The following is a 16,878-nucleotide window of genomic DNA, read 5'->3' as shown; positions in this document are numbered from 1 at the left end:
ATAATGGACCAAACGTACCCCAACACATTAATTTTCACAACCCTCCCCTTTAAAAGTAAGATAAAGTTGAGACAATTATACCTTCATCACGTAATCTGATAGAAAATCACATTCTCCAACTAGAGATGAGACACGAGCCGAGTAGCTCGCAAGCTACTCGAGCTCGACTCATCGTAAGCTCGAGTTCGACTCGAAAACTATCGAGCTCGAGCTCTAGCTCGAGCAGCTCGTGAACAGTAACGAGCTGAGTTCGATCCGAGTTGAGCTCAGCTCGTCGAGCTTGCGAGCTTAAACGAGCTTTGGGGGCTAATTTGCAAAATTTCAAAAGTTTTATTTTTAAGTTGTCAAAATTACAAACAACACCCATTGACCCATTCACAGACAAAAACGATAAACCCATTTCAAAGCTCAAACAAAAACTCAAAACCCATTTGGGATTTTTCTTTCGGCTTCAAAAATCCAACTTCATTCATCTTCTCTTTCACCTTCATTCATCCTTGGTTCCATTCAAGCTTAGAATGTGAAAGAAAAACAGTGAAGGAGAAAATCGGAAGGAACAGAAGAAGAAAGAGAAGAGGAGGTGAGAATAGGGAAGAGAATATGGAAGAAGTAAAGAAGAAAGAAAAAAGAATGGGGAGAAAGAAAAGAAAAAAAGACAAAGCAAAGGATCTGAAGAAGTAAGAAAAGAGAAGGGAATAAGGCGAAAAGAGAAGAGGACGGGGAGAAAGAGAGAAAAAAAGATGAGGTGACAAAATGAGGTGATAGGTGAAAAAAAGAAAGAGAAAATGAAGGGAGAAAGAGAAAAAAAAATGAGGTGATAGCCTGATAGGTGAAAGGAAGAAAGAGAAAATGAAGGGAGAAAGAGAAAATACAATATTTTAGTATTGAGTTTGATCGAGCTCGATCAGGCTCGAGTTCGATTAAGCGAGCTCGAGCTCGAGTACACCTTCACAGTACCGAGCTCGAACTTGAATACGAATATTGAAGCTCGCTCGAGCTCGAGCTCAGTACTATTCATCACAAGCCGAGCTTGAGTATAGAGATACTCGGCTCGGCTCGTATACATCCCTACCTCCAACCAAGAGTGAGCTCAACTGACTGGCCCTAATAAAATTGGTTCCTAGCGTTAGTCTAAATGGTTCTATACTCAACTCACTCTTCCCAAGTTCATAGGCTCTCATGGTTCTTGTCTAAACTGATTTTGTGTATACAAATTTAGAATAGTATTATTCATACTAATACAATTTTATATGAATAAATCCTAATTTGACTTCAGTAATACTACACTTACCGATTAAGCTACCGATTTTCACATACCGACCCACCTACCCAATTATCCAAACTCAAAATTTAACTCAATCAGTATGCCAAATCGATAGTTTAATCGGTAAGTCAAGCATTATTGATTTGACTTAGACTATTAATATACTTTAACAAAAGTAAATGTATGATTTATCCATTTCAACCAAATAAATTCGGAGAATAATTACTATTCTGTCTTATCGATTAAGAGGTTTTTTAATTACAATCAATTAAGAAGTTTAATAAATCTAACATGTAACTCTATACATGACATGACTTTGACAATTCGATTTTACTATAATACCCTTCACTTTAGTTTAATGTCACATCACGATTTTCCTATCCTCGTCGCCACTTGCAATAATACATTATATCAAATTTCCACAAAGCAGGCGTTGTTTAAAGAGAGGCAGACAAGCCCTTTTCTCCCAAACCCTAGAATTCTCTACGCTTTAATTTTGAAGCTAAAGCAAAGTAAGACAAATCTCATTTGAGATAGCAAGATAAGTAATCAACCTGAAAGATGGCTGATTACGAACTTAACGGTGAAGACGTCGACAACAACAACAACAACAATGATTACGCTTTTGATTCCTCCCCGCAGCCTCGTGCTACTGATGATTACAGCGACTCCAAATCTCAGGTATTCATATTGTTTTACTCACATACATATAAATCTATTATTTTTATTTTGTTAATTGTTTCAATGTTGATTTCTTTCGAATTGTTAGATAACTGTCTTTTTGAAGTGTGGAATTAGGGTTTTTTGTTAGTTCTAGATTTTGAGGGTTTTTGATGATGTTCTGAATTCTTTGATGAGATGAAAATGCTTTTATTAGAGATTGCATCTTCGTATTGTCGTAGGGTTTATTACAACTCAGGTATTAATACTCTCTCACTTAAGTCTTTGCGTTTGCTTTCTGTATTCAATTTCAGATCAATTTATAAGAACGTTAGATGTGTTTTCTTGTATGAAATTTTTTACAGAGACTCAATATCACATTAGTTAGTTGCAACCGAGCCATGTAAAAGGTCCCAGAGGCGTTAATCTATGTGGCTTCTTATGTCACATGAGTCGCTGGAAATTTTAACATTGTCCGGGTTTCTGTTTGCTTAATCATGTGTTTAACTCTGAATTTCTCTGTTTATGGATTCGCATCTGTAAAATTTCTGAAATGAATTACTATTTATCTGGGGTTATTTTTATCATTTCAGTCGATGCTTCATGTTCTCTCTGTTTAATCATGTGAGATGCTTACAGCATGCTACCTTAAGACAGTTTCATTTATGTACCTATAGAAATTACTTACATCAAACTATCTTAGGACATAGTTTCATTTATATACTTATAGAAGTCATAATTATTATCTTAGGACATAGTTTCATTTATATACTTATAGAAGTCATAATTATCGAGTCATCTTTCACTAATTAGTTTTAATTCAATTTATTCATTTGCAGCGTGGATCTCGAGATTATGAAAGAGAATCTTCAAGAAGCAGAGAAAAGGAAAGAGAAAAAAGTCGTGATAAGGAGAGGGACCGTGACCGGGATAGGGATCGGCATCGTGACAGGGACAGGGATCAGGAGAGAAGCAAAGATAGGGACAGAGACAGAGATAGGGAAAAGGACAAAGAAAAGGATCGTGATCGTCACCACAGAGATCGCCACAGGGACCGTAGTAGAGAACGCAGTGAAAGGAGGAGGGATAGAGATGATGATGATGATTATCACCGAAGCCGAGATTATGACAGGTAAAAAAAGCAGAGTAATTTTGTGAGTTCAGCCCCATTTTTATATTCTATCCTTGGTTTTACATACAAACTAGTTCCATTTCTTTAGTTGATATTTTTTATTTGTAGGCGGAGAGATTATGACAGAGAAAGCAGGCACATACGCCGTTCTCGATCTCAGGGTAGATCTGAGCACAGATCAAGGTCACGTTCTCGCTCACGTTCAAAGAGGTATGTTATAAAAGAAGATTTTGTCAGCTTCCATATTCATGTCATTTGTCCCTATTTGTGATGATATTCGATATATTAGTTTCTGAAGTTTATTTAGCTTCTCGAAGTTTTTTTTTTTTTTATTTTTTTTTTTTTTTTAGTTCTTGCTAAATCTTTGCTATTTTTGTGTGTGGTTGCTTGTTCTCGTAATATGTCAAATCTCTTTTTAGGAACTTTAGTTGTGCATTTGTTTCCATACTTTTGTCATGATTTAATACTCTTTGATTGGGAAGTTTATAATTGAGTGACAATTGTTATTAAGTTTTGTTAGTCTTGTTTGTTTTAAAAGTTCTGATGAGATTGCATGAATTCTGTTGGGAGTGTATAACCTTTTACTTAGAAAAGGCTTTGTTTAATTGAAGTTTTCAACTATTATCTTTATAGTATATTCTGATGTATTCTTTTCATTTTCAGTCTCTTATGTTTTTGTTGTTAGACGGGGTGTGGTGTAGCTTTCTTTTTGGCAGTCTTTGCCAGGTTGTGGTGATAATAATATTTCCATGTGGTCTTCTTTCTTTCTTCCTTTTCCTATCAATTTTACATTGTTCTGTTGTTGGTATACTAACCGCATTCACTTACAGCAAAAGGATAAGTGGATTTGACATGGCACCTCCTGCTTCTGCAATGGTAGCTGCTGGTGCTGCTGTTGCTGCTGCAGGTATATGCATCATCCTATATACTTAATATTGTTACTCTTTTAACTGTTATTTTTTTTGTTTTGGTTGATCTAGTGTGGAAAGTTCGTACAAAATAACATGGTGTGATTTTGGTAAGCTTAATTTTGTTCTTCTACTTTGTTCATCATATAACCTATTGAAGTTGTGGTCTCTGGATGGGCTCAATTATTATTTTTATTTTTTAATTAGTGAAATAATTCTGGAACTGAGAGAGTTTTTGGTTTTTTTGTTGTGTTTGGTGTTTGTTTTGTATGTTTCTATGTCTTGTCTTTGTTGTAAGAAGGCAATGTTGGGCTACTTGTCCCACTCTGCTGACAATGGGCGTGAGCCGACTTCTGTAGCTTTAATGTACAAGAAGGAATCAATGCACCGGTTTGATGGGTTTTGTTCGTCTTCAACCTTGCCATTTTTGGTAGTCTTGCAAATATTTCCTCCAAAACTTGTATATGATGTATTTCTTTCATCCATTTGGTAAATATATTGTGAGAGGTTAGGCATTGCTTAATGAAATTGGTTGCCTAGGAAAATGTGCTGTAGAAGTCATTTTGGTCTTTTAACTGCAATAGAGTAAGATGATTCATGTATGTGCTCTGATATGGAGTTTAATTACCTTCTCAGGTCAAATTCCTGGGACAAGTCCAGCCATTCCTGGCATGTTCCCAAACATTTTCCCATTGGCTACTGGTCAGGTATTTGTTCACTCACTCCTATAGAAGGTATATTTTTTGATCATGCTTTTTCGTTCTGTATAAATTAACTTTTTGGCCATTTTCTTTTCATGCAGCAGTTTGGTGCTCTTCCTGTTATGCCAGTTCAGGCAATGACTCAGCAGGTTTGCTTGATTTTTGCACATTCTATAGTTACTTTCCTAAAATTTTATTTTTTAAACATATATGATTTATTTTCTTCTTTCAGGCTACTAGGCATGCTAGGCGAGTATATGTTGGAGGACTTCCCCCAACAGCGAACGAACAGGTTTGACATATAACTGAAATGCATATTGCCATCTTTTATGTCCATTTTATTTCTGACCGTTCATATTCTGCTACAGTCTGTTGCTACTTTCTTTAGCCAAGTTATGGCTGCAATTGGAGGAAACACAGCTGGTCCAGGTGTGTTGATGTTTGACATATATTTATGTACAAGTATCTCCTGTTTTAGATAGTTGATTGACTTATGCATGTTGGTTCTGCCCAGGGGATGCTGTTGTTAATGTTTACATAAACCATGAAAAAAAGTTCGCTTTTGTTGAGATGAGATCTGTTGAGGAAGCCAGTAATGCAATGGCTTTAGATGGGATTATTTTTGAGGTTCTTTTCTTTTCATTTCTGTTTTGTTTTTCCTCAAGTCCTCTTGGATCTCAATTAAATTCTATTTGATTTGTGCAATTTACTATTCTGAATTAGGCTGTTACCAGGTACTGACATGTTAAATTTACAGGGAGCCCCTGTCAAGGTGAGGAGGCCCAGTGATTATAACCCATCTCTCGCTGCAACACTTGGTCCCAGCCAGCCCAACCCTAATCTTAATTTAGCTGCTGTTGGTCTAACTCCAGGTTCTGCTGGTGGGCTTGAGGGCCCAGACCGCATTTTTGTGGGTGGGCTTCCCTATTACTTCACAGAAGCGCAGATCAGGGAGTTGTTGGAGTCTTTTGGGCCCCTGCGTGGTTTTGATCTGGTTAAAGATAGAGAAACTGGAAACTCCAAAGGCTATGCGTTTTGTGTTTATCAAGATCTTTCAGTTACGGACATTGCATGTGCTGCCCTGAATGGGATAAAAATGGGTGATAAGACTCTCACTGTTAGGCGTGCGAACCAGGGTGCTAACCAACCTAAACCTGAGCAAGAGAGTGTACTATTACACGCTCAGCAGCAGATTGCGTTGCAGGTGACAATTTAGATTTCATTCTCATCTTCTCTGCATTTTTTTTTTTTTAATTTTTTTTCTTCTGGGTGGGAAACAAATCTTCACGATATCATTCTATCCCAGCTATACTGTTAATTAATTTCTATATACCTTATTATTTTATTTCCTAGTTTGCTAAGTAATTAGTATTGTAGTTAATTTATTGTTTCCATATCCTCCTATTAGTTAATATTTATATCCCTTATTATTCTAATTCCTAGTTTGGTAAGTAATCTATATGATTTGTAGGTTAATTTATTGTTTCTTTTCTTGTGCAGAGGCTTATGTTACAACCTGGTGCAGTTCCGACCAAGGTGGTGTGCTTAACTCAAGTAGTTACTGCAGATGAGCTCAAGGATGATGAGGAGTATGAAGATATTTTAGAAGACATGAGAACAGAAGGAGGGAAATTTGGTAAATATCTTGAATTTTGTTTTCCTACTTGGCCCTTTTTTACCTTGTGAATGTTGTTGCTTATTTATTAATTTTCTTTATTTTCTTTGTTTTGTGTATATGTCTGTTTTACAGCCTTTTGTAGTCCCACATTCTGCTATAAAGAATCAGGCCTAATATACACAGATAGAAGACTCCATAACCTTCAATTTGTTTATTTTATATTCACCTTGATATGTTTTTCTAACAATTTTTAAAGTTTTTTGTCTATTCCAAAATTTTCACACTTGATATGCAGGTGCATTGGTGAATGTTGTCATTCCACGCCCAAGCCCCAATGGTGAACTATTACCAGGAGTTGGAAAGGTATGATGTTTATTTGCGGCTTCTGTGCCTGTATTTACTGTTAAAACATTTATAGTATTGTGAGGTGTCAAATATCCATCAAGTGTCCAACCACACTGACATTGCCTTGCACATACATTAAACATGTTAGTGAGCCAAAATTCTCTTGGGTGGTGAGTGGCCTCATTGCCCAAATGTTATAGTGCTCCTGGGTGGGTATGATTTTATGGTGTTGACATTCTTTGTTCTTTTTACCAAAACTTGCTCTAGTGATTGTTGGGATCCATGGTGCTGAGTACAATTTTCTTGTTCATTCCAGGTATTCTTAGAGTATGCAGATGTTGATGGTGCTTCAAAGGCCCGGACAGGGATGAATGGAAGAAAATTTGGTGGGAATCAAGTGGTCGCTGTGTTTTACCCGGAAAACAGGTTTGCTCAGGGGGATTATGATGGATAGTATTCTTCTGAAAAGAACTGCTCTGACATTCAGTCGACTAGGCCCGTGGTATTAGATGGTTTACAAGAATGTTCTTTGAGAGTTTTTGGTGTAATGTTGTTAGTTATACTATTTTGATTGTTTGCTCAGGGGTCATTATGAATATTGTTCCGGCTATTATTAGTTAGAATAGTGAATGTGCTCTATTGATATCCAATAACATTTTTGCTAGATTTGAACAGATCTTTTTTTTTTTCTTTTCACAAAATTTTATACTAAGCATTGCGATCATCAGATGTTTATTTCTGCGATTGCTTGAGAGTTGAGACATTAGCTTATAATTGAAAAACTACTATGTAAATGAGAAAAAAATAAAAAAAAATAAAATCGTGATACAGAGAAGATTAAATACGGGAACCCAAATGGAGAAAGGATGATGGAATTTATGAACTCTAAACCATTTCGCTAAAACCCCTACAGAAAAATTATGGGTTTTTCATACCCTTTCTTCCTCCTTTGGTGTTAATTATTATCAACTCTTTGGGTCCACGTTTCAGCCGTTCTGGATTAAACAAAAACAAACATAACTCACCTTGGTCAAGGGGTTCATCATGTTTACAAGTTTGATCCAATTTTTGCCATGAACGCACAAACCCAATCACCAGAGTCTAAACAACCACAATTCTATCAATCAAGCACAAGTTAACATATAACAACCATTAAGCAAGTTTAATCATCATCAAACAACAAAAAAAATTAACCAAATCTTCATAAAGCTCTATGGATGGTCACGGTGAGAAGGAAATGAAAAGAGGAAAGAAAGAGGGAGAAAGTAAAAAACTTAAAAAAGGAAAGAATACGGGGAGAAACAGAAAAACGGAAAAAGGAGGGGGAGATAAAAGAGAAAGGACAGAAAGTGAAAAGACGACTTTACCCTGGTGAATTTGACTAAGCTTGGATGGCGTTAGGGATTTAGGGGGAGATTGATCTTTTTTTAAAACCTTAGGGGGCACTCTAACCAAATCTACACAGTTCTCCGGAAGGTGAGACTTTCCAAAACTGGGTTGGCTTTTTAAACCCTGTATCCAACGTCATCTTGCACCTAAAACCTCAAAAACCCTAAAGATGTCCTCCAACTTCTGCCATCTTCGCCGTTTTATGTCATCCAAGTCATCAATGTCAATCTCTCAAGCCAAGTCCAGACTCCGTTCTGAATACGACCCTGACAAAGCCTTGGAAATCTACTCCTCCGTTTCCAAACACTACTCCTCTCCTGTCTCCTCTCGCTACGCCCAAGATTTAACTGTCCGCCGTCTCGCCAAATCTCGGCGTTTCGATGACATTGAAAACCTACTAGAATCCCACAAACAGGACCCTAAAATCACGCAAGAACCCTTCTTATCCACTCTAATTCGCTCCTATGGTCAAGCTGGCATGTTTGACCACGCTATGAGAACGTTTGAGCAGATGGAACACTTGGGTACACCCAGATCGGTAATTTCCTTTAATGCATTGTTATTTGCCTGTAATCAGTCCAAACTGTTTGATAAATTGCCTGTTTTGTTTGATGATATTCCGAGAAAATATAATTTTTCGCCTGATAAGATTTCTTATGGGATTTTGGTAAAATCTTATTGTCAAGCTGGTTTTCCTGATAAAGCGTTAGAATTATTGCAAGAATTGGAAAATAAAGATATAGAAGTTACTGGTGTTACTTATACAACGGTATTGAGTTCCTTGTATAAGCAAGGCAAAAGTGAAGAAGCCGAAAGATTGTGGAGCGAGATGTTGACCAAGGGCTGTGAATTGGATGTGGCAGCTTATAACGTGAGAATTATGAATGTACATGGTGGTGATCCAGAGAAATTGAAGGAGTTGATCGATGCTGAGATGAGTAATGTAGGATTGAAACCGGACACAATTTGTTATAATTATTTGATGACTTGTTATTGTAAAAATGGGATGATGGAGGAAGCTAAGAAGGTTTATAAGGGACTAGAGGGAAATGGATGTAAACCAAATGCTTCAACTTTTAGGACTTTGATATATTACTTGTGTAAAAGTGAGGATTATGAGAAGGGGTATAAGGTGTTTAAGGAGAGTGTGAGAATGCACAAGATTCCAGATTTCAATACAACGAGGCTTTTAGTGGAAGGGTTGGTGAAGAAAAAGAAGATGAAGGAGGCCAAAGGTATTAGTCGAACGGTCAAGAAGAAGTTCCCTCCCAATGTATTGAGAGAGTGGCAGAAGTTCGAAGAGGAGCTTGGGTTGGTTTCTGCTGTTACTGTCCCTGAGGATCAAGAGGCTACTGAATAACGATCCATTGGATTGTTGTTATAGAGAGATTTGAGTTGGGTAAATTCAATTTAATTGAATGGTGAGTTTTAATTAAGCATACTAGTTAAATTTGTAGATCAGCTGTGGAAGCTAACATAGGGGCTTGATTGAAGCTATTTGAGCTTCATTAGCCCAACACATCTAAGCATCTGGTTTGAGAAGTTAAGGTAATTTTGAAAGTGTTAAATGTAACTTTTATTGCCTATCTGCCATTGAATTTGTTATTGATTATGCAGTTATAATTCTAAAAGAGAAATGCCATCGACACTTTCTTTGCCCCTATATTTTTCATTGTGATTCTCTCATCCTTCTCTAGCTGATTGTATAAAAGACGTATTTATCATTTTTTTACTAAATTATCCAAGTTATCACTTTGGCTCTTGTACATTTGCCTTGGTAGTAAGGTTTGGTCATCGGTGTTTATGTTAGTTTTCTTTACCTGCCTTTTTTTAATTCATTCATTCCTCATTTTGGTTATGTCTGTGGCAATAGTGTTAATCCGCAATTTGCAAGACATTGGCAAGCCTATGTGTTTAGGATTTGGTATCTAAAGCAGTTCCAGACGAAATAAATCCCGATTATGTGTTTAATCTGATAACCCCAGTTTAGTGTTATTATCTGATATAATATAAGTGAAAAGAACATAGTTTTATGATCTGGAGAATAGGTTGCTAGTTATTTAGGCAGTTTTGTTTGGTCTAAATGGATGCATGTTCCGAATGTTGAAGGTGGATTTGCTATAATATAGTAAAACTATAAAGAGAAACGAAAATGATTGAGCCATCGAAGGTCGCGCACCGAATCTGTGCACCGAATGATGTGGCAAAATCCTGACCGTTGATAATATTAACTGATAATAAATAAACGGTCAGAATTTTGTCACGTCATTCGGTGCACAACCTTCGGTGGTTGTAACATTACTCAAAAGAAATGATAAAATGGGGTGTGGTTTTTTTTTTCAACCAAAGGAAGCCCTAGTCACAGAATCTGTTAGTCCTCTTCCCCTTCCTGACTTAACAAGGCACAGAGCCATTACTAGGAAGAAGAACTATTTCTTATATCCTCGTCACAGTCCAACTTTGAAGTGATGTTTTGTTTGCTCACATGTTCATGATTTTGGCAGCAGATAAGTTAAACTTTTGTTGGATGAGCTAAACACAGATCCGAGTTTCTACAATTGAGTGAGGTCTTTCATGAATGCATGGCTCAAATTTTGGTCCAAAAATCTTGTGGGCATTGTTTGAGTTCTCACATCCCAAATTTCAAGAAGATTAAACTGCACACACATAAATCATAAATGACATTGATATAAAATCCTGATTAAATATCCATTTATTACACTTTAGATAAATATTAGAAATTATTATTAAAAGGAAATTATTAAACTTAAACTTGAATAATAAATTATCCTAGTCAATTTGGGAATCTTGGAAACCTTCAACAATCAATGAGACTTTGAGAATTACAGAAACCTTCATACCCAGTCATATTGATTGATCAAATTATATTTTCTTACTTAAAAAAACAGATTAATTCATAGTTTGTAGAAATATTTATCAAAATACTTTTACATAATATATTTCAAAATGAGAATATATATATATATGCTTAATGCAATTCTTTTAAAAGAGTTTACTTATATCCTGTAGCACTCTGAATTAATATTTCCTTAAAAATTCGGCGTGCGGTTTTCAGGCATCAACATTCTTCACTCAAATATAATACGTTTGGGCTCCAATTTTTACCTCGTATTTCTCGGAATTTCGTCATGTGAATTCTATAGGAATAACTACCATAGGTCCAATCATGTGCTATTGAAAGAAAGTTCGGTAACTTTATCTCAAAGGTCCTGGATGGTTCCACTTGATCTGTAGTAATTTGATCGACTTAGAGCGAGGAATGTAGATCGATGTGGATAATCAGTTAATCAGATTAGACTATTTTCTTCTCTTTTGTACTTTTGCAGTGATTTAGGATCAAATGATTGATCAATAATGGGGGGAGCCTTTGTAGTAAGGCCATACCATATGGCATGCTTTTCTTCTCTTATCCTGTACTTAATTTGTTTGGTGTTTAAGCTAAAACTGAATCTTCGTCGCTTTCATGCATACTCAATTGGGTTGTCACCACGTTGTATTACCACCCTCACCCACCAAAAAGATATTGCCTTGTGGAGTAAGTTTAGTTTTAGGTTTTATATAGTTCTAACGTCGGGTATGTTTGGCCGAGTCTTCTTTCACAGAAACTTCATAGCTACGACTTTATCCTACTTCATTAAGATTTGTCTGATAGCATTAGTGTATCAAATCCATGAACAAAATTTAGCACCCATCATCTGCTCTCATGATAAAAAACTAGCATTATCCTTTAATAAATCCTTATTTTCGGAGGTGAAAACAAACCCAGTTAGAAAAAGAGATGATATTAAGATTAAGATGATCCAGAATCACATTAAATTAATAGCATGCATCAACTTGAGCAGGCCAACTAAGCTTAATCCACATGTCAATATATATCAAGGAAGTAGAGATTCCATCACATCACAATTATTGCCGGGGATAAAGGAGAGGCTTAGAACAAAAGAGGTAGGATTGCATTTAATTGTAGAGATCAAAGAGCGGCTTAAAACAAGAGGGGCAAGAAGTTGGGAACAGAAGGAGAGTAACTAATCACCCTCAGAGATTTATCGTTTAACCTTTATATGATAATGACTGATAAACTTCGCAATCCTATCCACAATCTTTAGGTTTCACATTCAGCTTAGTAAGATACTTGACAACATTTTGTTCAGTATTTGTTAGATTTACGTTCAGTACACATCTCTTGGAGATTAGGCGCTTAATTAAACAATATTTGGTGGTTACATTTTAAATATAAAAAATGGCAGCATATAGTTTTGGAGCCTTGTACTCAACCCACATAGGTCCCTCCCTGCTTATTAGGCTATGTCTGATTGTCTTCCTTCTCACATTTCTTCAAGTTATAAACAAAAAGGTAATGAATGCAAATCCCCTTTCATACTTTTTGTTTTCATCCCCGCCACTAATCACAAGAATCCAAAATGATATACTTACACACGTGTCGACATTTGTGTGCTCAGATATCTGTATGTATAATGTATCATTAACATTAATAATGTATTTTTATGTATTGCATATGACAAAGATATCAGAATTCAGAGGCGCCCAGGAGAGGATGGTGAGAAGATGGCAACTAAAGATTCCTCTAATTTGTCTTGGTTCATAGAATAGGAGAAAAATGTGAATTTTGTGTGATAGAAAAAAATTTGTAACGAATACGGTATGAAATTTAGGGCATTTGAAAGCAGTACGTCCACAAAATGAGCAGAATCAAACTGAAGATATTAGTCATTTGCAGCAATAATCATAAACTCATAACTTGTATCAGATTCATTCGAGCCTAGATAGCAACTCAAGCACTATTGAATCAATAATAAATTGAAGAACTATAACCACCTTTGGATGATTGAGTGGTTGAATAGAGATTCTTAGGGTATTACTCAAGAGATTTTGAATTCGATTCATCTCAATTGCTAATAAGGATGACCAATGGAGGTTTATCTAGCTATTAACTTCAGGATCTCGGAGATTAGTTGAAGTACGCACAAACTGGTCCGGATACCCGGTCACCAAAAAAAAAAGAACTGTAAGGACACATGATATCTATAATTTGACTGAGAACATGGGTTTCGTGAATCCAACTAATTTTTTTTCTCACTTTTTGTTGCCTCTTATCTTCATTTCTTTCCTTAAAAGATTCATATGCTTTCGTCATGTTCTCTGTCAAACCGTCTTCTTTCTTGCACTCAATATAGCAAACAAATATAAGTTTCTTTCAACTTCGATATCCATGTGCAAGAGATTAGAAGGACGTGCTATTTGTTTACATCCATTAATTTGTAAGGGATCCAATGCAGACATTGATGGGGGATCAAAAGGCTGTTCATGTACCTTTATCTTTAGAGGCTCAAGCAGAGGCCCATTTACTTATGTTTTCTCATATGAATCTCTTGTCTCCTGCTATTAGAGATCCCATTTCGGTACCGATTCAAGATATGCTTACTAGACTCTTTGTATTAACAAACGGGAATCATCGATATTTGTGCAAATAGGTATAATCCCATCCATGTAATCAAAGAAACTATCAAAATGAAAGAATTGACTATAAAAGTTAGAACTATTTAAAGGAAAAATATAAAAAAAAGAATGACTTTATTATCTTTTTAGAAACTGGTAAGAAGTAGGCAAGTGGTAATCCCAGTTTTTGCCAGCATGTTTCTTATGTCTTTCATTTTTTTCTTCTTATGCTTATCTAACTACTTGGATATATACCTTTTCACCTAATGCATTGGAAACTAATCTCGTTCTCTACACAAATCTCCAATAGCTTCAACAAAATTCTTCATAAAAAGATTTTCTTTCCTCACATGCACGAGTACTGTAAAGGATTCATTTAAATTTATTGTCAACTATTTCTAATTGTCTATTGTCTATATTATCTATCATGGATGTCCTTTCCTGATTGTAGTTATAATAAGAGTCTAGCAAAATTTTCGTCTTTATCTTCGAACATCTTTTATTTTCATTATTAAATGTCCTAAAAAGATCAAATTTCTTGGTTCTATACTGTGTTTATTTCCACTCTGATTACGATTTCCTGAATTGAGTTTGTAGCAACAAAGTAACGGAGGTAAATCCATCTCACGAGTTAAATTAAAACTGAACCTAACAACTTTTCACAAAGTTAAACTCAATGGATGATGAAACAATGAACTCCAAATCCAAAATTTTTTGGACCCGAGGACCAGTTATTATTGGTGCTGGACCCTCGGGGCTAGCTGTTTCAGCATGCCTTAAACAAAGAGGAATACCCTCTTTGATTCTCGAAAAAGAGAGCTGCATAGGGTCTCTATGGAAACTAAAAACATATGACGCTCTGCAGCTTCACCTCCCTAAGAAATTTTGCCAACTTCCTTATGTGAAATTTCCTAGTGAATACCCAACATACCCAACAAAACAGCAGTTCATAAGTTACTTGGAGGATTACGCTAGTCACTTCTCGATCAATCCCATGTTGGGACAGGAGGTTCAGTGGGCTAAGTACGAAGAAAGCAAGGAGTGCTGGCGGGTGAAGACTAACGAGCACGAGTACAGGTGCCGGTGGCTCATTGTAGCAACTGGAGAAAATGCAGAGCCTGTGATGCCACGAATTCCTGGAGTATCAGAGTTTAGGGGAACATTACTTCACACCAGTGCATACAAGGATGGAGCTCCATTCAGAGGAAGGAAAGCTTTGGTAGTGGGTTGTGGTAATTCAGGCATGGAGACTAGTTTGGATCTATGCAAAAATGGTGCTAAAGTTTCTATAGTCATAAGAAATAAGGTAAATTCATGCTCTCTTAATTTCCCCAGCTACTTCATTTCTAATCAGTTATTAGCATGGCATGGCATGAAAGGTGCAAAATAATGCACTTCATGTGTGACAGTTTTCTAACATGCTTCATTATGATTGTCCATATTTATACTAAACTATTAGTAAATTCATGTTTCAGTTTCTTTAAAATGTTTTCTTGTGATTTATGAATATATTTTTCAATTTTTGCCGCTGGTAGTTCCATATATTACCTAAACAGGTCCTGGGTAATTCAACCTTTGCTCTTTCAATGTGGCTGTTGAAGTGGTTTCCTGTAGAAACAGTTGACTGGTTCCTTCTTCTCTGTTCAAGACTTATCATTGGAGATACAAATCAAAGTGGGATCAGAAGGCCTGAAATTGGACCCCTGAAGCTAAAGATTTCTGTTGGAAAAACCCCAGTTCTCGACGACGGAGCTTTTGCGAAAATTAAGTCTGGTGAAATCAAGGTCAACATAACTTTTACTTGTATATTAGACAGATACTAAACTATATTATCAGAAATAGATCTTTTGAAAGCTGCTATAAAAGCATAAGAATATAACGAAGAGGACCATATTTTCTACAGTCAAGGTTTGGATAAATTAAGCTTTGCAATAGCCGTCAATAAAAGTCAACTAGAAGATATTAAAAGTTAAAACAATGATTAGTTTTTGCCTTTTTTAAACATAAGAACTAGTGTAAAAGCATAAGATATTCATTAAGAGCTTTATTACTATATTTTCAGATAGAGCCTGCATGCTTATAAAGGTAGACTATATTTTTCATGTCTAATTTTCTTTTCTTTTTTTGGTTTTCTGGGACATAGGTGGTGAATGCTATTCGAAAATTCACAACCAGTGGTGTTGAGTTTGCTGATGGAACGTTGGAGGATTTCGATGCGGTAATTCTAGCAACTGGTTATAAAAACAATACTACATCATGGCTTCAGGTATGAGCTTCTTATGTTTAAGATTGTTTGAGATCTCGTATCGACTAGACTCGTTCTACCTAATGAGTTTATAAGAGTTTGCAATCTTCCCACTTAATAAGATCTTTTGGGTGAGAAGTTAGACCCAGACCTGGGCATTTGAGACCGATCCTAAAAAACTAGTCCTCACAAGGACCGATCTTACGAGGCTTAGTCCCAAACCTAGACCAGACCCATGGAGGAGGGACTAGTCCCTAGATCGGCCCCTCCTCCAAGGCCCAGGCCTAGGACCAGTCTCAGGCCAAGTCCAAACCCTTTGAATTTTTTTTTAAAAAGTCTTTTAAAAAATATCCAAAAACCCCCTGTAATTTTGAAATTGATAAAATATTGAGAGCTAAATTAATTTTTACAAAATTTACTAATCTCAAGGGTGTAAATTTTTTTTCCAAGCCCCTAAAAATTACATAAATCCTCCTACATAATTTTATTTAACCCCTTAAATATAAAAAATAATTGGAGAGTAAAAAAAATTTTCAGGTCTATGGGACCGGTCCTATAAGCCCAAAAACAATCCTTAAGACTGGTTCGAACCCTAAAATTTTTCATAGGCTTGAGACCGATTCCAAACCTATGAATAAATAGTCCCAATCGGGGCCAAACCGGCCCTTGCCCAGGTCTAGTTAGACCCAAAAACCAATAAAGATCTACAATAGACCTTTAGTACTGTTTGAATTCAAAAAAAATATATTTTATTATTATAAAAATATTAACGTTAATCTTGTTTGTTTAGTCATCCTAATTAGTTTCTTCTTGCAACACAAGGAGGCAAATTTCTTCCATCAAAAGAATGGTCATCGTAAAAGCTCATTACCCAACAATTGGAAAGGCCAAAAGGGAGTGTACAGTGTGGGTTTCACCGCGCAAGGTCTGCTGGGAGCTTCCATGGATGCACAGAAAGTAGCTGAGGATATAGCACAGCATTGGAACTCCACGACAGAGAAATACTGTCTTGATGGTTAACTATTATTTTCACTACAGCGTATCAGTTATAGCTAGGCACTTTTATCTTGTTCCGCTATGGAAGAAAACTTTGCTTTTATAGCTTAAATAAAATAAATTTGATCTGTTGTAGATTTCT

At 36.1% G+C, this 16,878-nt stretch overlaps 3 protein-coding genes across 9 annotated transcripts; all 3 read left to right on the top strand.

The window, feature by feature from the left end:
• The first annotated feature begins 1,696 nt into the window (after positions 1 to 1,696).
• On the top strand, positions 1,697 to 7,352 carry LOC116126884 (splicing factor U2af large subunit B). 7 transcript variants are annotated; one of them, XR_004127545.1, is made up of 13 exons: positions 1,697 to 1,945; positions 2,764 to 3,056; positions 3,165 to 3,266; positions 3,887 to 3,963; positions 4,601 to 4,671; positions 4,767 to 4,814; positions 4,898 to 4,957; positions 5,034 to 5,094; positions 5,180 to 5,292; positions 5,423 to 5,869; positions 6,166 to 6,301; positions 6,416 to 6,646; positions 6,945 to 7,352. XR_004127545.1 is itself a non-coding variant. In XM_031412556.1 (13 exons), exons 1-13 carry the CDS (start codon positions 1,826 to 1,828, stop codon positions 7,080 to 7,082), a joined length of 1,731 nt encoding a protein of 576 aa, XP_031268416.1. In that variant the 5' UTR covers positions 1,697 to 1,825. The 7 variants fall into 7 exon arrangements, 6 of the variants coding, with proteins under 6 accessions (XP_031268416.1, XP_031268415.1, XP_031268420.1 ...); XM_031412556.1 differs by having other exon boundaries at positions 4,770 to 4,814; positions 6,579 to 6,646; positions 6,945 to 7,082; XM_031412555.1 differs by having other exon boundaries at positions 6,579 to 6,646; positions 6,945 to 7,082.
• A 734-nt stretch (positions 7,353 to 8,086) lies between these two features.
• LOC116126890 (pentatricopeptide repeat-containing protein At4g36680, mitochondrial) lies at positions 8,087 to 9,723 on the top strand. Its single transcript, XM_031412571.1, has one exon. It carries the CDS (start codon positions 8,187 to 8,189, stop codon positions 9,375 to 9,377), a length of 1,191 nt encoding a protein of 396 aa, XP_031268431.1. The 5' UTR covers positions 8,087 to 8,186; the 3' UTR covers positions 9,378 to 9,723.
• A 4,448-nt stretch (positions 9,724 to 14,171) lies between these two features.
• LOC116126875 (indole-3-pyruvate monooxygenase YUCCA6-like) lies at positions 14,172 to 16,760 on the top strand. Its single transcript, XM_031412549.1, has 4 exons — positions 14,172 to 14,801; positions 15,031 to 15,279; positions 15,639 to 15,761; positions 16,563 to 16,760. Exons 1-4 carry the CDS (start codon positions 14,172 to 14,174, stop codon positions 16,758 to 16,760), a joined length of 1,200 nt encoding a protein of 399 aa, XP_031268409.1.
• Positions 16,761 to 16,878: the final 118 nt, after the last annotated feature.

This window comes from Pistacia vera, unplaced genomic scaffold (genome assembly GCF_008641045.1).
Source record: "Pistacia vera cultivar Batoury unplaced genomic scaffold, PisVer_v2 Contig185, whole genome shotgun sequence".
Classification (NCBI taxonomy): Eukaryota; Viridiplantae; Streptophyta; class Magnoliopsida; order Sapindales; family Anacardiaceae; genus Pistacia; species Pistacia vera.
Note: the sequence above shows the minus strand (reverse complement) of the source record. Positions and strands in the feature narration are given on the sequence as shown.